Source organism: Spermophilus citellus, assembly GCF_964194105.1.
Source record: "Spermophilus citellus genome assembly, contig: SCAFFOLD_446, whole genome shotgun sequence".
Taxonomy (NCBI): Eukaryota; Metazoa; Chordata; class Mammalia; order Rodentia; family Sciuridae; genus Spermophilus; species Spermophilus citellus.
Window position 1 is genome coordinate 37,141 of NW_027673027.1, and position 21,743 is coordinate 58,883.

At 36.9% G+C, this 21,743-nt stretch overlaps 1 protein-coding gene across 2 annotated transcripts; it reads left to right on the forward strand.

The window, feature by feature from the left end:
* The first annotated feature begins 4,061 nt into the window (after nt 1-4,061).
* Nucleotides 4,062-21,283, forward strand: LOC308640224 (sperm equatorial segment protein 1-like). 2 transcript variants are annotated; one of them, XM_081312197.1, is made up of 2 exons: nt 4,062-5,618; nt 19,151-21,283. In XM_081312197.1, exons 1-2 carry the CDS (start codon nt 5,438-5,440, stop codon nt 20,212-20,214), a joined length of 1,245 nt encoding a protein of 414 aa, XP_081168323.1. In that variant the 5' UTR covers nt 4,062-5,437; the 3' UTR covers nt 20,215-21,283. The 2 variants fall into 2 exon arrangements, with proteins under 2 accessions (XP_081168323.1, XP_081168322.1); XM_081312196.1 differs by having other exon boundaries at nt 4,252-5,324; nt 19,151-21,280.
* The last annotated feature ends 460 nt before the right edge of the window (nt 21,284-21,743 follow it).

A 21,743-nucleotide genomic window follows, 5' to 3' on the forward strand; every position in this document is an offset into this window, starting at 1 on the left:
TCTGCAAAAGCCTACACAGAAATTCCAAAGCTTTTATTTCCAATAGAACTCAAACATGGGTTTATTGAACACTTGGTGGATGCAAGATTTTAGCTGGGCTGGGAAGACACAATACAGGGACAACCTCCTGGCTCCCTTCTTCAAAGATCTTGGTCTAGGCATGAGTGGCTTGCAAAAGCATAAAATACAGTAATTCAATGAAGTAATGCTATGACATAGCAGTTTGGAAATATGGTACCTGCCTGTAGTCCCAGATTTTTGTGAGACTGAGGAGGAGGATCACAAGTTCAAAGTTAGCCTTGGCAAATTAGCGAGACTCTATCTCAATATAAAAAGGGCTGGGAGTATAGCTCAGTGATAGAGAATGTCATTGTGTTCAATCCCCAGTTGCACCCACACACACAAAAAAATTTTTTAAAAAAATTCAGTGAAGTTAGTAAGGAAAAGCATGAGGCACCAGATTCATGTTTCTACTTATGGGCCTCCTTTCTCCAAGCATCTGGATTTTGTAAAAAGTTATTGTTTTTATTTTTATCTACATAAGCAATGAAAAAAATACAGTGTAATCTTGTTTAGAAAAACTCAAGGGATAATAAAAATACTTAAGAGTGGGGCTGGGGTTGTGGCTCAGCGGTAGAGCACTCGCCTAGCACATGCTAGGCCCTGGGTTCGATCCTCAGCACCACATAAAAATAAATAAACAAAAAAAGGTATCGTGTACAACTAAAAAACAAATATTCAAAAAAAAATACTTAAGAGTAAAAAGTAAAATTCTCCTTTTGGAATTTCCTGTTCTCCCCATTCCCATTTCTCTTCCTGGAAACAAACATTGTTTTCATCTTGCTGTGTTTCTTTCCCAAATAATTTCTGGTGATTTCATGTATAGACATAACTGTACTATGATTTTACATAAATACAAATATATGTTTTCCTGTATTATTGTTTTTTAAATGTTTGTTTATTTATTTTGGTTATAGGTGGACACAATACCTTTATTTTATGTGGTGCTGAGGATCAAACCCAGTGCCTCACTCATGATAGTCAAGCGTTCTACTTCTGAGCCACAACCCCAGCCCATCCTGCACTGTTTTTATTCCCAATGAATACTATATTTTAGAAATTTTTCTGTTAGTACAGATCACAGAGTATACAAAGTTAAAATTCATTCTTTTAAACTAGAATTCCACCATAAAAATATACATGTTGCTTCATTCACCGTTTCCTTTTTGATAGTTCACAAGACAAAAGCTGCTAAGTTCTCATGTGATTTATACAGTTAAACAAACAAGCAAAAAATAACCCCAAATTGAAGCATAACAAAACAGACATCTCACTTGATCCTTTCACTTCCTACTCCTCACTAAATTCCAAAAGCCCAGTCTGTTGACAAATGCAGAATCTTCTAAGTGAAAGGAAAAGCCAGAAACCTCCAGAAAGAATTCAGTGGTAGAATCATAGGAATGTGCTTGTGACTCCTAACTCCTTGACTTTTCCTTCTGGGAATGGGTACTGGTCCTTTATAGATTAAAAAAGGGAAGTCTTAATCCTCTGAGATTGACAGTTGGGTAGCTATGCTAACTCCCACAGATTCAGAGGACCACATTATTTTATGGGTTAGAGCAGGGCTTAATGGGGTGAAGTGATTAAAGAAATTTTAACCTGAATTTATACCCACAGAGCTTTATTCTCCTCCTCTTCCCCCAGTCCAAACAGAAGTTCTATCAATCCCTTGGAGTCTAGCTATAATAAGTAACACCATCAGAGATTTAAAGATACACCTAACCTACCAGTTTGAATGGTTGATGAAAATGAATGGATCTTGAAGAAGAATGATTTTTAAATTCAATCAAATAGTGTAGCCAAATGCAGATGTTTTTCCACATGCATCCTCTTTCAAGGAGCAAACTGACAGAGGCACTTGTTTGCAGCTCTTGCTTGGGCAAATGCTTTTGCCTCCACAGAACAATAACCATTTATTATCTCAGTTTCTGTAGGTTGGGCATTTGGGTGTGGCTTAGTCCAATGCCTCTGGCTTGGGGTCTCTCATGAGGCCGTAATCAAGATGTCAGTTGGGTTGTGGTCATCTCCAGGCTTGCCTGGGGAGGATCTGTTTCAAGTTCACTCACATGATTGTCATCCCTAGTGGTGGGCTGAAGATATCAGCTCCTTAACAAATGCACCTGCCTTCCCTCAGTAAGTCAGAGAGTGACAGGGTGTGCTCAAGATGGAAGACATAGTTTTTTTGTGTCTTCATCTCCAAAGTGACATCCCATTGCTTTTGTCATATTCTATTCATTAGAATCAGAATTAGGTTGGCCCCTGGTCAGGCTAATATTTAATGAGTACTTGCTGTATGTCAGTAATTATCCATATACTTGACTTCCTTCTGGTCTACACTGTAGGCCTTCCTGAGGTGAGAGGACCTTGCTCAGCATTTCTGAGCTCTCCTGGTGAGCAGTCTGCCTAGACTGTCTACGAAAGCAACTGAGTCAGCCAGACCTGCGTAAGTACTTGGCCCCATGTTGGATGCAGAGTGTGTTTGAAAAGTTGGCAGTTTCCCCAGAAAAGAAAGAGACAGAAGCCTTCTCAGTGACTCCCAATACGTGTTGGGCGGTTCCATGTACACACTTCAACCCCTCTTTTCTGCTCCCAGAAATCTTCCTCGTTTGAGATTCTAGCTATCTTTCCCTGTAGCAAGTATATAAAGAAGATTATTACCAGTGTCTCAATACACAAAAAAAGGTAATGGTACAAGGCAGCCAAAGAAGGTGAGAGCTTAGTTAATATCTTAAAATACGATCCACCACAAGAGCGTTTCGCCATTTAGTCTATATAGGCGGCTGTAACAAAATATCATAGACTAGATGGTTTAAATAACAAATATTAATTCTCACAATTAGAAATTGGGAAGTCCAAAATCAAGGCACTGGCAGATTTGGTACCTGGTGGGAGTCACTTCTTGGTTCACAAATGACTGTCTTCACTGGATCCTCACATGGAGGCAGGGTTCAGGGAGCTGCCTTACAAAAATACTAATCCCATTCTTCAAGGCTCCACCCCCATAACCAAACACCTCAAAAGCTCCTATTCCTCCTTATCACACTGGAGGTTAGGATTTTAACATGTGAATGGGGTGGGGGACACAAACATTCATTCCATAACTTTATCATTCTTTCAATTTATATTTTGATTATCATAGATCATAATCATAGATTATGGTTATTTTAGGACACAAAGTTTTCTCCCCCTGAATTTATAGTATATCATAGTGTTTATAGGTTAATTCTTTTGTTACGTATTCCAGATTACTTTCCAAGTAGTTGCAATTGTTTGATTGTAGCATGCTGCTGTATGTGGATTGAGCACTGCTGAAGTGCATTGAAGACTCATGCACCAATCTTGAAAAGTTGTCTATACTGTGCTGTCACCATTTTATCACCTCTAACTCATCTCTCAACTCACTGTGGCCTGGCTTTTGCCTGAGCCACACCACTGAAACTGCTTCTGTAAACGATCTCATTGCTAAATGAAGTCCTTCTTTTGTTGGCTTCTCAGAAGTATTTGACAGTCTGAAACTCCTACTCTTCCACAAAGGTTCTTGGTTCTCCTGGTTTCCTTGCCCCACTTTCGGTGTTTGCAGGTCCATCCTGCTCTCTCCAGCCTGCCATGTTTCCCAGGAATCTTTCCTAGGCTCTACAGCCTACTTGTTCTACAGACTTTCCGCAGATATCCCCACTTCTAGATGCTGGATGCCTTCCAAACCTCCACTTCCATTTCAGCTCTCTCCAGGGCCCCACATCCATCCTCTCACTGGACAGACCACTGTGGGAGGAAATCCCAAGCCCACCTCACTATAACAATGATGAAAACAAACTCCTCTCCCCCATCATCTTGCTCTACTCCTGTAAGTGCCTGAATTGTTGTCCATCTCAGTAAATGGTACCACCCCATTCCTAGAGGAATGGGGGTATCACCTCCTCCTCTCTTCATTTCCACAAACAACACCCTAATCTTGTTGATGTTAGTTCTAATGTCTCAGATCTGTCCACATGTCCCATGTCCTTTGCCACCAGGAGTCTAGACCCTTATCAGTCCATACCTGGATTACTAGAACCGCCTCCTAACTTGGCTCTTTGTCTCTAGTCTTGCTTCCCTTCAACCCATTCTTTTTTTGTGGGGGGGAGGATAGAAATTGAACTCAGGGACACTCGACCACTGAGCCACACCCCCCCCCCCAGCCCTATTTTGCATTTTATTTAGAGACAGGGTCTGAGTAGCTTAGCTCCTCGCTTTTGCTGAGGCTGGCTTTGAACTATCAAGTCTCCTGTCTGTCTCAGCCTCCGGAGCTGCTGCAATTATGAGCATGTGCCAGTTCAACCCATTCTAGAGGCTGCAGGAAAAGTGAGACTTTTGAAATGCAAATTTAATCACAACTTTCCCCAGCTCAATACCAACATCCTGCTTCCCAGGGCAAAGATATAAATATATGTCAATTAAAAAATAATTGTACAGTAAGATGTATTTTTTGGTGTACAGTTCTAAAAATTTTAACACAAGTATAGATTCTTATGGCCACCACCATTGCCTGTAACTCTCCAAAGCTATCTCATGATCCCTTTTGTAGTCACACTCTCCCATTATCAAAGAAACAATCTTTTGGAAACCAACTAGACAATCTACCTAAGCCCCTTAAGTACTTTAATGCACTTGCCTACCTCCCCCCATGCAATTAGCCTGAGCTGTTTTCATTTTTTAAAGATGCTTTATGGTTACTGTCTTCAGTTCTTGGGGTGCTCCTCCATTTGGAGCCCTAGGGACAGCAGGACATCTGCCTCTGCGCTGAGGGGCGCGGGGTGCTTCCCTCTATTATAGCCAGTTCACGCTATTTTTTTTTTTTTAAATTGCCAGGTTGTCTCAGACACCAGACAGCTCCTCCTGCGCAGGGCCGGGGTTTTGGCCAGGGCTGTGTCCCCACGTGAGACCCCGCAGCAGTGCGGCCGGCGTCACGACCCTTCGTTCCGCGCCCCTTCCAGAGGCCGCGCGCACATGCGCACTGGCGGGCGCGCAGGGCCGACCTCGGCGCCACCCCTCCCCCACGCCGCCGCTACGTTGCGGTGGCGACGACCCGACCGTTGCGGAGCGCCCCGGGCCCTGAGGTGGGACGGTCGGCCGCTGACACCCTTCCCTTTCGGCCCCGAGGTACCCGGCCTGGTGGCCCAGGACGTTCCCGTCGCATGGTGGAGTGCTGCGGACGACGCCCATGAAGCCCGTGGTCCTTCTAGTCGCGCTTTTGCTATGGCCTTCGTCAGCGCCGGCGTTTCCGAGTGAGTGACCGGCCTAGGCGGCGGCGACCCGAGGGTCCTCGGACAGCCTCCAGGTCTCGGCCACCGGAAGTGCGGCTCTTGCTTTTCCCGCGTCCGGCACTCCTCCTGCCCCAATGTCCAGGGTGCTGGCCCGGCGCCGAGATGTGTCCCCTGCTCCCGTCCGCGCCGCCACAAGGCGGACCCGGGACCGCAAGCGTGCGGGAGGCGCTGTCGGGCAGGCGGAGCCCTTGGAGTGTGGCCTCCTCCGCGGGGAGACTCGCCCTGTGCCACCCTGGGCCTCTTCCAGACGCCTGGGTGAGACAGCAGGGGAGGAGGACGCGTTCCCTGCGATGCCAGCCTGTTTTTGGCTGATCTGCCCAGAATGGCCTTGACATTTCAAAACATAAATATGACATGTGAAAAAGTAAAAAGTTCAGATTTCACTGCTCATAAATATTAAGTTTCAATGATGTACAGCAGCAGTTATTCTGCTTTCCTGCAGTGGAAAGGCGTGTAGCACACGCACACAGTGTGGTTTGCAGAGTTGGAAATCATTACAACCCCGCCTTTTAACATGAAAAGGTTGTCTGACCCCAGTGGTCAAAGGATGGCCAAAGTTAGCATGCAGATTGGGAGCTACCGTCTAGAATACTCATTAACTCATTCCCACAAAGTGCGTCATGGCGTGCAAGGGGTGAGAAGCCTTAGCTAAGCAGAATTCTAACTTAGATCTTACCGAGGAGCTCTTTTGTTCCTCCCCAAGAGCTGAAAACCATTAAGGTCAAATTCAGCAGTGCTGAGACTTCACTACATTACCAACATCTTGGGGACATCTGGAGGTGTTTAAGTATGGTCTCTGATAATGATATTCCAGATAATAACTGTGAGGCCTGCTCATCTAGTCTTAACTGTAATTCATTGCAGTATTTAATAACGTTAGTTTGGTTTAACCAAACTAATAAATAAAATTCACTCAACGGGGTATGTGTAAAAAAGTCTTATAGTGCATGTTAAGTATGCAGACCTATATTTCAGACGTAAAGATTGTAGTTGAAAATTAGATTTAAAAATTAAAATGCAACACAACCTAAATTATCATGAATAGTAGTGGGAAAAGTTCTTGAGGAAGTATCTTAGTAGTTAAAATTAGCCCTTTAAAACTAGCACTTATGCCTGATGGCATCAGCCTGTAATCCGTTCTGGAGACTGTGGCAGGAGGATTGCAAGTTCAAAGCCAGCCTCAGCAAAAGGGAGGTGCTAAGCAACTCAGTGAGACCCTGCCCCTAAATAAAATACAGAATAGGCCTGGGGATGTGGCTCAGTGGTCAAGTCCCCCTAAGTTCAATCTCCAGTATCGCCATCCCCCCCAAAAATCAAGTAACACTTATGATTTTTAGCTGTTTTTAATAAAAATCTTTGTAAATTTTTTCTTCTTTGACATTAATGAGCAAAACACAATGAAGATAATTATCTTTTCTGGATGATTGGTGATTCTTATTACTAATACTATTATTGCATTTTGGTAGTAGTAGAGCAGTAGGTCACAGCTGACTAAAATATATGGAAATTTTTAACTAAAAAGTGACATTAACTGTCACACAGTACAGCCTGGAACTGCTATTCAGCAGTCCTGGATACTCACTTTATGCAGTGCAATCTCCTGCCTAACTATACAATTTTGTGGCCTGTTCTTTTTCTTTGCACCCCTTTAGCTAAGATTTTTTAAGGCTGTTAGGAAATGAAGACATTTCTCAGAAAAAAGAATGATTTTGTGTTGAATATGTAAATAGTATAAGACAAATAACTAACTAACCAGATTGTAGATCATAGAAGATATCTTGGAAAATGGGATTTACTTCTTTTCCACAAAAATAGATTAAGAGTTATGTAGGGTAGTGGCTGGGGTTATGGCTCAGCTGTAGAACACTCCCCTCGCATTTGCAAGGCCCTGGATTCGATCCTCAGCACCACATATCAATAAATAAAATAAAGTTATAAAAAAAAGAGTTATGTAGGGTAATATTACATGACTACTTTCTCCTTCTTTCTTATTCTTTCTCTCTCTCTCTCTCTCTTTTAATTAAAAAAATAAGTATACCAGTGAAACTAGGCTTATGTTATTAGGTTTGATTTAAATCAATTAAGCCTTCTTTTATATGGCCACTATTGGAACAACTATTGATGAGAAAGTCAAATAAAATAATGCTCTCTCATGCCAATGATAAGATAGGTTTTTATAATGAAAATTGCAGTTCTGATGGTTTTTTCCCTAAACTACAAGAACAGTTTTGAATTTATCTTATTCAACAATCATAGGCATATTAAATATATATATGTTGAAAAAAACTTCAGTTCTGGTTTAATCTAAATTCGTCCTGACATGAATGAGGCTTGGGTATATGCTTTCCTACATAGACACACATCCTGATGGTGCTGGGTAAATATCCTATATACTTAATTTTTTATATATTAAATTAATTTCTTATATCTGATTTTTCAGTTTTAGTTTGAAATATTTTCTAATTTTAAAATCATTCATCTTTAATGTGTTTTCACTGTAGTTTGCTTTACTACTTAATATTAACTATTACTAAAATTATATAATTTGCTTTTTAAAATTTCAAGTCACTAAATACAAGCCTGTGAAATAGTAGTTTGGGGGATATATTTTTTTAATTTTCATGAGTAAATTGTTTTTTCTAGGCATCTCTTCATATAGATCAGCAAAAATAGAGTTAATGGTAGGTGTCAGTTTAGAGTGACAAAACCTCTTAACTTGCTTCTCTAGATTGATATTAAAAGGAAGTACAATAAGTGAGTCTTTGACCTGCATCCTTGTCCTTTGTCCTAATGAGCCAAACAAGGCAAGGGAAATATTAAGGAGGCAACTAGCAATAATTGTTAAAATCTATCACTAAATACACTGAGAGAAAACATTTATTTTAAGTACACTCTAAAGGTAAAATTCACTTGGTTTTCAGTGCTCAAGGCTAAGGCACTCAGGAAGGTCTCCCAAACCTGTGAATGGAATGTACTGACACACTTCCTAATGTTTGAGATAATGAGCTTGTCCTCTAATTGGTGAATGTCCAGAAAGGCCTTAGGGGAGAAGGAGGAAGTTTCATTAGCCTATCCATTAATGTTTTAATGGGGGAAAATGTTCTGTCTTTTTGTTCTTTTGATCATTTTAGCCCTTAAATGGACATACTTTAATCTCCTTATAATGTATGTAAAATTTAAAATTAAGCAACAATTTCACTTTATGAATAAAAGAGGTATTGTAAGGGTCCAGCGGAGCGTCGGAGAGAGAGACCACACAAGAGACTGGCTCCATGCAATTGGCAAAAGGGGATTTATTGGGGATCCATTCCAGCGCGCTGGGGCTCCGTGCTCACTCAAGAAGGGAGAGCAGCCCAGAGCCCAGAGCAGAGGTCAAGCAGAGCTTAAGTACACTTTCTGGAGAGGGCGGTGGGCTTTGCATACATCAGAACAAATCATCATGAGGCACGGGAAAATTTAACAACAACACTGAGACGTGATTGGCACATTCATTGGTGGGAACAGATCGGGCGGGGGTGATTGGTCACTCCTAAGCAGGATACATATTCAAACTGATTGGTTCGGGCCCTGTGACAAACTGCACAGGGCCCTAGGTTGAATGGCCAGTAGGGCGTTGTCTTAACTATCTCAGGAATCTGGGTGTAACAGAGGAATTTAATAATACCTAATCTTTTACATTTTAATTCAAGCTTTCCAGCTTAGAAACTTTACCCTTTCAGTATAATACAAGTTGTTTAAAAATTTTTTCTTTTTTAGGATCATTATGTATTTGTGACTTTTTAAAACAAGTTATTTTATTTATTTTTTTTTCTGAGGCTTAATATTCATGTCTTGACATGGTGGAGCCACTGCAATCTGCTTTCTCTGTTCCTTTGGTAGGATCCCATATATTTTATTTTATTTATTTTTATTTGTTCCTTTTTTAGTTATGCATGATAGTAGAATCTATTTTGATATATTTATACAAGCATGGAAATATATCTTATTAGGAACCCAGTATTGTGGATGTACATAAGATCCCATATGTTTTTAAAGATTTCTTATTTAGTGACATTAACTGGTTGTCCCACTTTGTATCTCCCCTGCTCTGAATGGAATTAGTCATGCTTCCAAGGAAATATAGTACAATGTGATATTAAAGACCAAAGCACCTAGGACACAACAGACTTGTGAAATGATATTGTTATTTGAGTCATTGTAGTTAAATAGAACTAAAAGAGATAAAATTTAAGGTCAGGAATTTATGTTGTTTCCTATTATATTTTAACATTACACATAGGATAAAGTTTTTGATTTTTAACTCTTCACCCAAACCAAACTTTAATTCCTTTTTAAAAAACAAATTTAATAAGACTATTTTGGTTACCTATGGTAACATGAAAGACTTCCCCCACATTTATCATTTTTCATGATTGTATGAGTTAACTAGGCTCAGCTGGGCAATTCTGCTTCATTTGGTATAGCTGAGGTCACTCATACAGCTGCATTCAGTTGAACACTCAATTGGGATGAGAGACCCAAGATGGCTTTTTGTCTTTCAAGGTCTTTCTCTCCATGACTTCTTGTCTTTCACTATCTAGCCTAGGTTTCACATTAGCTGGCTTCCAAGAGGAATCTTTACAAGCAACAATATGAAAACATTTTATCAAGCCCATTGGTGCTGGACTTGGTAGTGTCCTATAGGCCAAGACAAGTCACATAGGGCAAGCCCATATAACATAAATACCAGGAAGTGCAAAACCATGAAGTTACATTTCTTTAAATGGAACACTTGAGTAATCTGAACATAATTCCTTGTTCGGCTGTCTCCTTGTTTTTTGTCTATCAGCACAAAACTAAATAATTTACAGGGAAACTGCTGGATGAATAACATATATAATGTATATTATGTTTCCTTTTGTGACCATTCTCTGTGTGGTGCTTGTGTGTGTGAGCTTGCAGGCTAGAAGTTGAACTGTAGCCTCACACACGCTAGGTAAACACTTTACCACTGAGCCTACAACCCAGCTCTTTTGACCATTCTTTTTGAGTACATCCTCCTAATGAATTGAGTACATCCTCCTAATGAAGGAGTTATTCCTACTTTGATTTGTATTGGAAATATTTAAGTTATTTAAGTTTATTTTAATTTGATGGATGTTCATGTTTTAACTGGAATTCTTACATGGTGAGAGTTTTCAGGTATTAGTTTTTACTTGCAGCTTTTAATTGCTGTAAAATAAAGGAATTCTATTCTTTGTGAGTCCATTTATATGACCTGGATGGAAAATATAAGCAATTTTTTCTCCAGAGTTAAGGACATAACTCTGCATAGCCAGAATCTGTACCATCTATGCTTGGGTTTATATTTTAAGTTTTATATACTTAAGTTCTTTATGGATAAAGACATTGTTTTTCCTTTCTTGTGGTAATAGAAATCCTGTTTATATTTGAATCTTTAACAAATGAGCATCAAGAATTCCTGGTTAAATTTTGGGTGTAATCACCAGTTGCCATGTTAAAGTTATAGCCCAAGGACAAAGTGAATAAATAAAGAGTTCTTAAAGCACAAAGACCAGATGTATTCCATGGAACTTTAACGTTTTTGTCTTTATTTGAATGTTTTAAAATTCATCTTTTCTTCTTTACTGAACTACCAAGTTTCCTCCTATTATATGCTACATTTTGCTCCTACCTTTAACTTACCAGATATTTATTCCTATATCAATCCATTTTTAAATTAACAATATTATTTGGTTTTAAACCTTAGTTTTTAAAACATAAATTGTATTAAAACACATTATCAGTATCCATTTTATATTAAGGGATATCTTTTTTTTTTTTTTTAAGAATTCCATTTGACAGAACCACATCAGAGTGGCACATACTCCTTGCTTCAGCTGTCAGACATCATTTGGAAAATTCAAGAGGCAAAGGGAGTATTTACCCATATTTTTCCTCTTTCTGTTATTCTTTCTTCCTTTCTAGTCTTCCTTTCTTCTTTTACCATTTTACCATTTGCTTGGCAAACTTCATTTAGCTAGTCTTTTAGGGTATGTCTTCTGGTAACGACTTCTCTTAATTTCTCCTTGTCTGACAGTGAATGATCCTTTCATTCTTGAAGGATGTTTTCCCTTAATATGGAATTCTGCATTACTGGGCCTTTTTTGGTCAGCACTTGAAAAATACATTATTTCCTTCCTATTCTCAGGATTTCTGATAAGAATTGTCAAATCATTTTCCCCATCTCTCTTGCTTCTTTTAAGATTTTTTTTTTCTTTGTGTTTGGTTTTCAGCTTCTTGAATCTAGAAGTTCCTATATTGGCCAAATTTGGGAAATGTTTAGCCATTGTTTCTTTGAATATATTTTCAGGCCCACCCTTTTTTCCTCCTTTCCTCTAAGATTCCAATCACACCAATATTAGATTTTTCTTTTTGTTATACTTTCACAAGTTCTTGAGGCTGTGTTCATCATCCCCACCCTTCTTTTTCTCTGTTCTTTCTATCAGGTAATTGCCATTCTGTCTTCCACTTCACTCTTTCATCTGTGGAGCCTACCCACTAAGGTTTTTACTGAAATGGTTACTGTGTTTTTCTATTCTAAATTATCAGTGTGGTTCTTCTTTATTTCTTCTTTTTCTTCTGAGATTTTTTATTTTTCATTTGTTTCAAGCATGTATGTATTACTTGTTGATGCTTTTTTTTTTCCTTTTTGTTTAGAGGGTTGAACTCAAGGGCAATTAACCACTGAGCCACATCCCCAACCCTTTTTTGTATTTTATTTAGAGACAGGGTCTTACTGAGTTGCTTAGGGCCTCACTAAGTTGCTGAGGCTGGCTTTGAACCCCTGATTCTCCTGCCTCAGCTTCTAAAACTGCTGTGATTACAGGCTATGACACTGCGCCCAGCCTTTGTTGAGGCATTTTTATGATGGTTGCTTTAAAATCCAAGATGGATAATTCTAACTTCTGTGTTGCTTCAGTATTGGCATTTTTTTTTAATTCAAAATTAGATTTTCTTGGTTTTTGGTGTGAAAACTGATTTTTTTAAAATTTAAGCCTGTATATTTAGTTATTATATTGTGTTGACTCTAGATCTTATTTAAATCTTTGGGTTTGATTTAAATAGGCCTCTTGCCCACTTTGGCAGGGGAAGAAGGGTTTTGCCTTGTTTTCATAGGGTGAAGATGAAAGTCTGAGCTCCTCATTTGGCCTTCTCTATTGAGAGAGAAGGTATTAACTTTTACTTGGCAGCAGTACTTATGGGATAAGGGCAGTGGGTTGAAGCATCTTGTAACAGCCCCATGAGGGTGGAACCCCAGCATTTACTAGCCTTTGCTGATGGGAGTAATGCTGCAGTTTTCTCTGTTACTTGACTGGAGCATTGCAGTTATGATCTAAAAGATGTTCTGTCTTGCTAGTCTGCCCCTTCCTGGGCATTTAGTTACAGAGAGAGCAGGATTATCTTGAACCACCTTCTTTCTCTTTTTAGTCTTTAACATCTGTGCACATTGCTATTTCTTGGTTGCTAAACTCTCTAGGCCCCAGTGTGGAATATATGTGGCAAACAGAAAACCTAGAGAAAAATGTGTCATTTTGGTTGTCCTGAAGACCCCAGTGGTTTGTTTTTCTCTTAGCAACTTTCATATGGTTGCTTTATGTTCAATAACCAGCATTTTTAACTATGTCAGCCAAAGCAAAGGGGAACAACTACCTCTATCCTCATGGACGCAGAAACCCAAATATGTTCTTTTAAACCGTTTCATTAGGGGCTTTTGGAAGAGGCAATGTGTTTTGAAAATGAACAAAATAACTAATAAGAGCATATAAGGGAATTATATGATGACCTGTTTTAATTTTGGTCAAGATATATTGGAATTTGATTTTTAATGCTTTGGTCTATATTATTTTGCATTTTTGATATAAAGTATATATCAAGTATATAAAGCCAGCCCTATTTTGTATTTTATTTAGAGATAGGAGTCTCACTGAGTTACTTAGCATCTTGCCTTTGCTGAGGCTGGCTTTGAATTTGCAATCCTCCTGTGTCAGCCTTCTGAGCTGCCGGCAAAACTAAGTTTTTGTAAACTTTAGTTCTTTAAAAAACAGGTGTCTTTGTTTTTAACTACAATGATGTAACTATAATGGAAAACAGAGTTACTGTAATGCAAACAAAATTATAGCATAACATTTTAAGTATGCAAGACACACAAAACTCAAGGTATAGCTTAATGAAACAATAGTTCACCCCTGTGTAACCAGTGTAACCAAAGAAAATATTACTAGCCTTAATTAGTTTACAAGCATGTTATTTTAATGTGTACAAATGTTTGAAATCTAGCACAGAAATATGAAGGACAACAATTTTCTAAATTTATGATACTTACAAAACTGGGTTTATCTAAAAAAGAACTTATGTTCTTAGTTTCCTCAGAATAAATTCAAAAGTAATTAACTTGCCTTTTACCTTTGTATGAAGTGGATTTATTCTTTTTAAGTCATTGACTGTCCATTCTCACTCATATTTTGTAGTAAGAAAACATTATATTTGTATTATCTTCAATATTTCTAGATACATCTTGATGTATATAAAGAATGCATTTTTGACAATAGGGCAAAATTTTGAATTATTGATCTTAATATTCACATGTATTTTAAAATAGAGATGTATTCCTGAAGGATGATTTTTATTACCATAATCTTACTGCTTTGCCAGCATTCTTGTGGCATTTCTTTATGACAACATTGTCCAGATGTTATGTATACCTGCTTTGGAGTGAGACAGCTTATATTGAAATCCCATCCTTACTGCTTACTTGTTGAATATAATCTTAGGCACATTATTTATCTTCCTTTTCCTCTTTTTTTTTTTTTTTAAAGAGAGAGTGAGAGAGGGGAGAGAGAGAGAAAGAAAGAGAGAAATTTTTAATATTTATTTTTTAGTTCTCGGCGGACACAACATCTCTGTTGGTATGTGGTGCTGAGGATCGAACCCGGGCCGCACGCATGCCAGGCGAGCGCGCTACCGCTTGAGCCACATCCCCAGCCCCCTTCCTTTTCCTCTTTATCAAAACACTCCTCACACTCAAAGTCCTTAATGTAGTGCCTGCACATACTAATTACTCAGTGAGAGCTATTATGATCTTTTTAATCACTGTCTTCCAATTTCCCCTTCAGAATTCCTGCTACATTTGTTTCTAAATTGTTAGTACAGTTTTGTTTACTGTCCTATTATTTCGGTTATGTGGCTAATTCTCCTTGTACTATTTGAAGAAGAGAAGTGCAGGCAACTTAAGCTCAGGTTAGCCCCACAAATGAAAATTCTGGCAAAAACCTTGAGTCTGCTTAGCAGTTGGCCATCTTGCTACAGAAGGCATTGGAGAGAGACATCCTGATGTCTGAAGCTGGAAGAGATTCTTACCTTAGCCACATTATGGGACATTGCTATTTGCTTAGCTCCCTAACTGGTAAAAATAGAGAAGGTATTATACCATTGTAGACTACAAATATTCGAGGTAAAATAACCCAACTTTATCAGGGTAGTCTGTTTTTTGTAAGAATTTGAATTTTCTTTAGCTTCCTAGCATTTCCTGACGTATGGAGAAAAGCAGGTTTTCACTGTGACCAGGTCTGTCTGTAAGGATATTTGAGGCTATCTTTTATACCTTTGCCTGCAGAAATTTTTATAAATATCAGATTGATTTCCAAGAACAGTTATGATTAGTATAACTGAGAAAGTCAATGTGACATATGTAGATGTTTTAGGGGGGACAAAAACAGGTGGGAAATATGTGGAGATGAGTATGAGAACAGATCAATGCGGAGACAAAGGCATTACAAAGGGAAGAAAACCAAGGTAGGAGGAAGGGTTCTCTGTTGCTAGGTAGCCATGAACAGGCTTTTGGGTGTTGCCTGAGTAACAGTAGAAGGAGCTAATGAGTATATCAGTTTTTTTTGTTGTTGTTGTTGTTTTTTTGTTTTTAGGAATGAGCTAGTATTTCCTGTCCTTTGACACCCTAACTTGTCTTAATGACTACCTGGGTATATTATTTACACTAAGAAACGAAAAGTTAAATTATTTGGAAATCTAGCTTTTAGTAGACTTATAATGGCAGTGTCTCCTTAATGGCAACTAAACTCTGCTGGTTGTATATTCTAAATTTGCTTATGATTTGCTATTTGCTTTGGTTTTTCATAATTGAAATATTTCCCAAAAAGATTTTAAAAACCACTGTAGTATAAAAAAATTTAAATATACCCACAAATAGATGGAACAGTATAAAATCTCTATACATCTATAAACAGCTTCAACTATTAAGTCATGATTAATCTTATATCAATAGTATCTCCATCCACATTCTTTTTCTCTTTCCTTCCTTATTCTCTTCGCTAATTCCCCTTATAACACTTAACAAAACATAGAAATAATGCAATTTTGTATCTAAAAAGATACTGATTCCGTAATATCAAATATCTGGTCAGAACTTTTCTTATTATCTTTCTCTTTATTTCCAGTTGATTTGACTGGAATGGTATTGGTATAAGAATCATGCATTTAATTTATTGATATCCCTGTTAATAATCCTCCACCTCCTTTCCTTTTGCAATTTAGTTGTTGAAAAAACTGGATCAAATGCTTTATAGTTTCCCACAGTCTAGATTTTGCAGATAATATCCCCATGGTGAGTTTAATATCTTCTTTTGTTGTCGTGTATATTTTTCATATATTGGTTAGATCTCTCGAGGTCCATTGGAATCAGGTTTGACTTTGCCTTTTTCTTTTGAAAAAATACCTCATAGATGATATTGTGTTCTTTCAGGAAGCACACAGTGTTTTGATTGTGTATCTTTATAATAATGGCAGTCATAGAAAATAACTACAAAGTGATCATGTTATAAATGATTTCTTCATTTACTAACTGGAATAATTTATAAATTGAAACCTTCCCTGACCTTGAGTTATTTTTACATATGCATTTGGGTCTACTTCTGTATTTTCTTTTTTGTTCCATTTATTAATCTGTTCATGTGCTAATGCTAATACTGTTTTTATAATAAAAGTTTTGTAATATTTTAATATCAGATTTTAATATCTGGCAAGGCCTGTTTTCCTGGTTATTATTTATTCTTCAAAATGAACTTTATAATTAGTTTGTGTAACTCTAGAAAAAAATTCAGTGGTTTTTAAAATTAGAAGCATATAAAATGTATAAATTATCAGATTATGTGATGTCTAAGCATCTTTATGATGTTGAGCCTTCTTACTAAAGGCATGATATATCTTTCATTTGTTGATGTTTATATCATGTATTTCATAAGTTTAATATTTTCCTATATTATGTATATTGCTATGGCTAATGTAATAAATTACCACAAACTTGTTGCTTCCAAACAACAGAAATTTATTCTCTCATTCTGGAGGCCAGTAATCTGGCCTAAACCCAAAGCAAGGTATGTAGGTAGGGTCATCCTCCCTGGGGAAGCTCTAGGGAGCTTTTTTTAAAAAATATTTTTGTAGTTGTTGATAGACCTTTATTTTATTTATTCATACATGATGCTGAGAATCGAACCCAGTGCCTCACACTTGCTAGGTAAGTGTGCTACCGCTGAGCCCCAACCCCAGCCCAGGAATATAATTCTTGTCTCTTCCAATTTCTGGTGGCTGCCAGCATTCTTTGACTTGTGGCCACATCACTTTTATTTCGACCTATTCCTCCACATTGCCATATCTTTTTCTCTCTCAAATCTGTGTGTCTCTCAGAAAGACATTTCTGATTGGATTTAAAGTCTACCCAGATAATCCAGGATAATCACTTCTGGAAAGACTCTTTCAGATTCTAGGTATCAGTTCCTATTATCTTTAGATGTTCATGAATTTAGCTTCTTGCAATGCCACACTAGGTTTTGGGCATGTCTTTTAAAATTTAATGATTAGATGTTTTGTTTCTTTGTTATGTAAATGGAAACTTATCTCTCATTTTATCTTCTAACTGGTTAACATTTGTATATTGGTTTTTATAACTTGCTACTTTACTGAATTCTCTTTATTGTAGTAATTTTTTCAATTGATTTTTATACTGTTAGATTTATGTCATCTGTGTATAAAGATAGTTTTACCTGTTTCTTCTGAATTCTTATGCCTCCAGACATTTTCCTTTGTCGAACTGCATTGACTAGTACCTCCAAATGGTGTTAAATAGTAATGGGATATTAGGTATCCTTACTGTGTACCTGTCTTTAACAGGAAAACTTCATGTTTCCTATTAAATAAGCTCCAAAGTGTACTTTAGAATATCTTACTAGGGAACATTATATTTTCTAGGAACTTTGAAATTAATTTTTTTAAATAAGGAATATAAGCAGTTACCATTATAAAAATAATATTATCTTCTATAGTACTCTATAGCTTTTGAAGTGTTTTCAAAAATCTAACTCATTTTTATTTGTGAGATAAAATACATATATCTTTATTTTATATTTAAATAAATATTCAGAGAAATTAAGTAATTGCCTAAAGTCATGCTGCTATAACATGGTAGAACCAAGATAACAATCAAGGATTTTAATTTCACTGCACTAATCTACATATTTGGGGTGGGGGGAGCTGGGGTTATGGCTCAGTGGTAAAACACTCACCTCACATGTGCAAGGCCCTGGGTTCGATCCTCAGCACCACATAAAAATTAAATTTTTTTTTTAAAAAAACTACATATTCATTTTACTCAGTATTTTCCTTTATGAACACTCTACACTCAGGACATTATATTTATAAACATGAGCATATATAAATAAGTTGTTTTCCTTTGTAAAATATGACTTTTATATATTTTTGTCAATTAAAAATAAAGGAGGTAAAAGAAACTACTTGACCTGTAATCCCAGCAACTTAGGAGGCTGAGGCAGGAGGCTTGCAAGTTCAAGACCAACCTCAGAAACTTAGTAAGGCCTTAAGCAACTTAGACCAGTCTCAAAATTTAAAAAAAAAAAAAAATGGGGCTGATGATGTGGCTCAGTAGTTAAGTGCCCCTGGGTTCAATCCTGGGCACCAATAATTACTTGAAACTTAAAACATAAAAAATAAATGTGACTTTTAATGGTTTATTATATTAAGTGATAGGTGCTTACTGAAATCATTATATTGCATGTACATCTTATTGATACCCTAGATGTAAATAATCCTAAGAGCATATATAATAGTAAAATGAAATAAATAAATTAAGAAGTGATGAGTTTTTAATATTATTACCTTTGTTTTTAATATAATTTAATTTTTAATTATGCCTGTATTTTACATATGGCTCACAAAAATTCCTAAAAATTTAATATTTGGCTGTAGTAAGTCAATATTGAGCCCAGTGGAACATACTACTTGGTTGAAGGATATAACCAAAATTTTTATTTAGTAAGTTGCCTGTTGAATCATAAGTTACATGAAAGAATAAATGTAAAAAGATATAAAGAATTTGGGCTGGGTTATGGCCCAGGGTACAGCACTTGCCTAGCATATGTGAGGTACTGGGTTCGATTCTCAGCACCTCATATAAATAAATGAATAAAACAAAGGTTAATCGACATTGAAAAAATATGTAAAAAAATATAAAGAATACTCTTAATGTGATTTTTGCACTAATCTTGCCCATTCATTTTAATAAGAACCTGATAAAAATAATTTTAAGTTAGAGTAAGATGCTTTGTTTATTGGTTCTTTATTTCAAATTTAAGTGACAGCATAGGAGATAAACTGAGTTCAGTAGATTCTGTCATTGTATCATTTATAATAAATTTTATTATTAATTTTTTTTCTTCAAGGCATTACTGTGTCTCGTGATGAAGAACAAAACTTGAATCATTTCGTACAAGTTTTAGAGAACCTAATACTAAGTGTTCCCACTAGGGAACCAGGCCCTGAGAAAAAATCAAAGTCTCCAAAAAATCTTTATTCTATAGGATCAAAGAGGTCAGAATCTGAGGAGACAGTTACACCTTCAACTGAGAATAATGTTTTAATCAAGGATGTTAGTGCAGGAAGTACTCCTTTCTCTACTAGAGACTTCACATCACCGGGAGTAGGGAAGAAACTAATGACTGAAAGTACACCATTCTGGTCAATCAGACCAAACAATGTTTCTGTTGTTTTACATGCGGAAGAACCTTATATTGAAAAAGAAGAACCAGAGCCAGAGCCAGAGCCAGAGCCAGAGACAGTGACAGTTACAAAACGCAGCCGGGCCTCAACGTTGTCACCACGTACTACACAATTATCTACTGCCACATCATCTACTTCCAAACTATCTCCATTTACAACTCTCAGTTCTACCAGCAGATCTCAAATGTACCTGTGGACAGATTCAGAAGATGTTCCCCAGCTCTCAGAGGACTCTGCATCAAGCAGATTTAAATTCCCAATATATGAACAACACTCAGACAATATGCGTAATGATATCATTTTGAGAAAAATTTCAGAAATATATGCACAAATGCAACAGGCACCTCCTGGTGACAGCAATAATCCAGAATATAAAGAGTATATTAAAGCCTCTAAAGAGCTCCTGAAACGAAGCCTTGCTCTAGCAGAAGCAGCAGAATATAGATTAGAAAAAATGTATACATCCGAGGCATTGGCAAAAGGACGAACCAGTAACCAAATTGTTGACATTGAAACTGTTATTAATACGCTGTATAATTCTAGATCTAAATTACCGGAATATTTAGATATTAAATATGTTCCAGCTGAGATGAGAGAAAGGGCTAATACAGTATTCAGTACATTGAAAAATATATTATGTGCAGGTCAAGTAGAAACTCAAAATCTTATTAAGAAGTTATTAAGCAATAATATAAAAATATTAAACCTACTTGATATTCCACGATAAAGTTGGTTTAAGCAAACTGTATTCTTTCACAGGAAAATAAGCATATTAGTGATTTCAAAGTTGTTTTAAAATATTTTTATTATAATTTAATGCACTAACATCTTTATATGACATGTTCTAAAATTTTTCATATGCACAGAAATCTAATAATTTAAAATAAAAAATTTGGTTCAGGAGTTTGTAGTTTTTTTCTCATTAATTAAAAAAGCTATGAAGATCTAATTTTTAAAACATTGAAGTTGGGGATGTAGCTCAGTGGTGCAACACTGCCTATCATATGTCTGAGGCCCTGGGTTCAATCCCCCAGCACTGCTGTAAAAAAAAAGAATCATTGATTTTAATTGAATAGATTAGCTAAATTCACCCATTTTATGAGTTGTGACTACACTCCATATGTAGCTAGTTTGAAATAATTTTATGTATATGGTTTTTATTGCTCTTTCAGGGAGTAATTCAGAGAATCTCAGTTTTCTTTCTGGATAGCACAGTTGGGACTCATATCAGAATTACTTTTATTTGGACATATATGTGCCTCCTTTGAAAAATGATATAAGACCCATCCCTGTTTTTTTGTCGTCAAGTGCTTTTGGAGTATCAATGAGGGACCTGAAATTTGTAATGAAGTAATTTTGACTTATTTTCTCTCTTGGCTTATTTGTGTACATACACATGAAAGCTTTGCAAATGTTTTGTCAGGAAGTATGATTGACATCGTTGAGGTCAGCTGTTGAGGTCATAGTATTATTATGGTGCAGGTAATTGTTTCATTATTTGACCAGTATTAATTCAAATTCATATACTTATTCCTTCATCTAGCTAGTCATTTGTGGTTTAATCAAAATTTATTGATTTTCTAATAGGATAAATTGCTAGAATTTGGAGATATAATAATGAAGACCTATTTCCTTCTCTCTTTGAGATTACATTATAGCAGGAAATATAAATATTAAGCAAATAATTTCAACAACTTGAAAATTTCAGTTGTGGCAAGTTATTATGAAAGTAAGATATTTGACCTCATCTAAACCAAGAATAATTGGAAAGTTACTCTGGGAAAAGAGGTATTTAAGGTAAGGTTGAAAGTAGAGGGTGTGTTTACCGGTTAGGTTAAGGGAGCATTCCAAGCCGTGGGATGAGTGCAGGTGAAAGCTCCGGTCTGAGAATGAGTGTGGTAGGTTCAAAAAGTACTTGGAGTATGGGGATGCATCTTGGGAGAGCATCCTGAAATGGAGTGGGATATACACAGGGTCAGAGTAGACCCTGCAGGGCCTTGTATGCATGTTAGATATTTTAGCCTTTCTCCTATGATCAATGATAATCTTTTAAGTGAAGAACTAGTATGATCAAATATTTTTGTTTATTTTTTTAAAACTGGCTAATTTTAGAAGTAGTCATAAATAGTCATGCTTTGTGCATAGGCCAAATTTAGCTGGAGTAGATGGAAAGAAGCGGCAATTAAAAAGAATCAAGGGGCTGGGGATATAGCTCAGTTGGTAGAGTGCTTGTGTCACATGCACAAGGCACTGAGT

Coding starts and splice junctions, on each gene's coding strand:
- LOC308640224 (XM_081312197.1), top strand. CDS start 5,438: ATGTCCAGGGTGCTGGCCCGGCGCCGAGATGTGTCCCCTGCTCCCGTC. Junction 5,619..19,150: donor GGCCTCTTCCAGACGCCTGG/GTGAGACAGCAG, acceptor TTTTTCTTCAAG/GCATTACTGTGTCTCGTGAT.